Below are 2,795 nucleotides of genomic sequence, written 5' to 3'. Positions count from 1 at the left end.
CTTAACCCTAAACCCTACTCACCCTTAACCTACTCACCCTTAACCCTAAACCCTCAACCTAAAATCCTAAATCATATATGCTAATCCTAAACCGTTAACCCTAAATCATGAACCCATGACTAAACCCTCAACTCTAAACCGTCAATCTTAAATCATATACGCTAATCCTAAACCCTTAACCCTAAACCCTCAACCCTAAATCCTGAACCCTTGACTAAACCCTAAACCCTCAACCCTAAATCCTGAACCCTTGACTACACCATTAACCATAAACCTCATAACCTCATACCCTGATCCACTAGAACCTAAACCTTAAAGCCTCGACGACACCTCCAACCGATTTCCATATATCTTTTATTATTTCATCCTGAATACAGTTCATAGCTTTTTTCCTCTGGATATCATATACAACTTATAATCTGCTCTATTTCTTATAATAAGAAATAAATAAGGTGAGGAGAACGTTAATCATAATTACCATTATGATTAACATAAAACCTAAAACCTTAAGGATTTTTTTTTTCTTGTTTTTTTTTTGGTGAGGGATTCAGTTAATCATAATTACCCATTATCATTATTACGATCTTAAGATCATTGCAAACTTATATCCAAGTAATTGATTTGTTTTACTTATAATTCCCAAAGACTTTTTTTTCATAACTATAAGACCAGAAATGAAAAAATTGATAAATTAATAATTGTACTACTCAGGCCTTATCCCAAAACTCATACCCCGTATGGACTTTTCCCGCAATTCATGGAGCGGAGTTTCCATAGCAATGAGACAAACTGGTCTCTATCAACTATATTAGTACCTCCGACTGAAACTAGGTATGGCTAACCAATTCAGTTTCCCAATATTTGATTCTAAATCTGACATGAAATTACTTTATGTGTTATGTCAATATCAACAACCCTTCCATGTTTGTAATTATTTTAAAGATTTTTGGCTCATGTGGAGCAAGAGTGTTACATTTTTGGTACCTTCTATGGAGTGATAAGTTGGTAACATAAACCATAAGTTTGTAGAATAATAAAATGAAATATATTAAATTTAATAACATATTAATTTTACTAACATAAACCATAAGTTGTTACATTAAAATACCATATCATTAATATTACATACGACAATGAGAATAACATATTCCGAATACTTTCTAATAACTAACTAGCTAGTACAATTCATCTAATAACCGACTAGAGTTTTTCTTCCTAGAGTACTAAGTACATGGAAAACATTAAATGCATCAAATAATAGTTAATTGCCATGTTTCATTCATTAGAACCTTCCACAACATATGAACTTTGGTTTTGACTTGCTGACCTTTGCTAGCTTCGACTTCTGTTTCACCCCCTGTGACCATGGTGCATCATCGAGTTAAAGTTTGTGATGTTAATATATTGACAAAATTAAATCAATAGAATATGAATTACCTGGAAAAGAACATTAATAACTTCACCACCTTGGAATGTAGGGTTTTGGACTATCTTTATCACTTCCTCCTTCCATATCACTACATATCCACCAGAAAGAGAGCAAGTTGGACATGTTATAACGTTGAAATTACGAGGTAGACGATTAATAACCTCGTTAACATTTTCAAGGAAATGCCTCGTCTCTAGAAGGACAATCAAGGAGGGCTTAAAATAACGATACACAACATTGAAATTTGCAATGAATGATTCCCTTGTAAAGCCACGCACATTCCAAGTCAACATGCGGGTATGGATTGAGACATTGGTCAAATAGGGAACCCAAGGAGGGCATGACACAGGATCAAATGCAACAGTATGGTAAGGTGCTCTAAGGGAAGACTCAAGCGCAGCGAAAATAGTTAGAATTAGCACAGAAGGGTACTCAGGAACCTCCACCACTTGTATGGCATCACTGTAGGTTGCCATACATAAGTACAGTGTATCGAACCCCAGCTTGTACACAGGCAATGTTAAATCAAGTACTGGCTCTGGATCGATCAAGTGTTGCATGCAATACGGAATAGCGTGTTGAGTATTCAACAAAGACTTCAAAATAATAACTGCCAACTCCGGAAAGGGGTACAAGTCAGCCACATTAGGTAAGTGAGCTGGTCGAAGGTCATCCCTGAGAGCCATGTCTCTCATTTTCAAGGTGGAAAACTCACTACCAACCGCCGTTGGATTGAGTATGAGTTGGGATATGGTTTTTTTGGATACGAACGCTGGGTTGTCAGTGGCATCACGGCAAAGGAAGATTTTTGAGTTCATGTCCATTTCTGGTTTTAAGCTTTGTGGTGGTTCAAAAAATAAGGTTGCGCGATTACCTTCGGGGGTGTTGGCCAATGTAGGCATCTTATTTGGAAAATTGTTGAATTTTGGCTCAGAGTTTGGCAAATTGAACTTAGCATCTATGTGGGTTTTTAAGCAAATAACGAGCAAGGAGACTGGAGTAGGAGCCTTAGTGGGTTAGTGGGTGCTAGTACGACACTTTTCAATAAACCAAGGAGTGATTCACTGCGCCTAGGTGTCAGGAGGCAAGTAGGTTTAACCGTGTTGGAAATGAACTAAACTTTCACAAATAACTAAGAATGCAAACTCTTTGCGTGATAATCCACTGATGTCAGGAAGCAGTTCATTGCAAATCGCTAAAGTACTGCAAAAAGAAAGAGGAAAGCATGGCTTTGTTGACATCAAATAAAAAGTTGACAGACAAGAAAGACATAATTACCATGAAAGTGTAAGAAGATGTAGATTTTAAAGGAAAAAATAAAAGTAAATATACTAAAATGAAATCAACAAATACAGAAAAATGTACA

The 2,795-nt window shown here is 36.2% G+C and overlaps 1 protein-coding gene across 1 annotated transcript; it reads right to left on the bottom strand.

Moving 5' to 3' along the window:
* Nucleotides 1-1,100: 1,100 nt before the first annotated feature.
* Nucleotides 1,101-2,380, bottom strand: LOC110709287. The gene is made up of 2 exons (XM_021887501.1): nt 1,438-2,380; nt 1,101-1,357 (listed from the first exon to the last, which is right to left on the bottom strand). Exons 1-2 carry the CDS (start codon nt 2,329-2,331, stop codon nt 1,283-1,285), a joined length of 969 nt encoding a protein of 322 aa, XP_021743193.1. The 5' UTR covers nt 2,332-2,380; the 3' UTR covers nt 1,101-1,282.
* Nucleotides 2,381-2,795: the final 415 nt, after the last annotated feature.

This window comes from Chenopodium quinoa, unplaced genomic scaffold (genome assembly GCF_001683475.1).
Source record: "Chenopodium quinoa cultivar QQ74 unplaced genomic scaffold, ASM168347v1, whole genome shotgun sequence".
NCBI classification, from domain to species: domain Eukaryota; kingdom Viridiplantae; phylum Streptophyta; class Magnoliopsida; order Caryophyllales; family Amaranthaceae; genus Chenopodium; species Chenopodium quinoa.
Note: the sequence above shows the minus strand (reverse complement) of the source record. Positions and strands in the feature narration are given on the sequence as shown.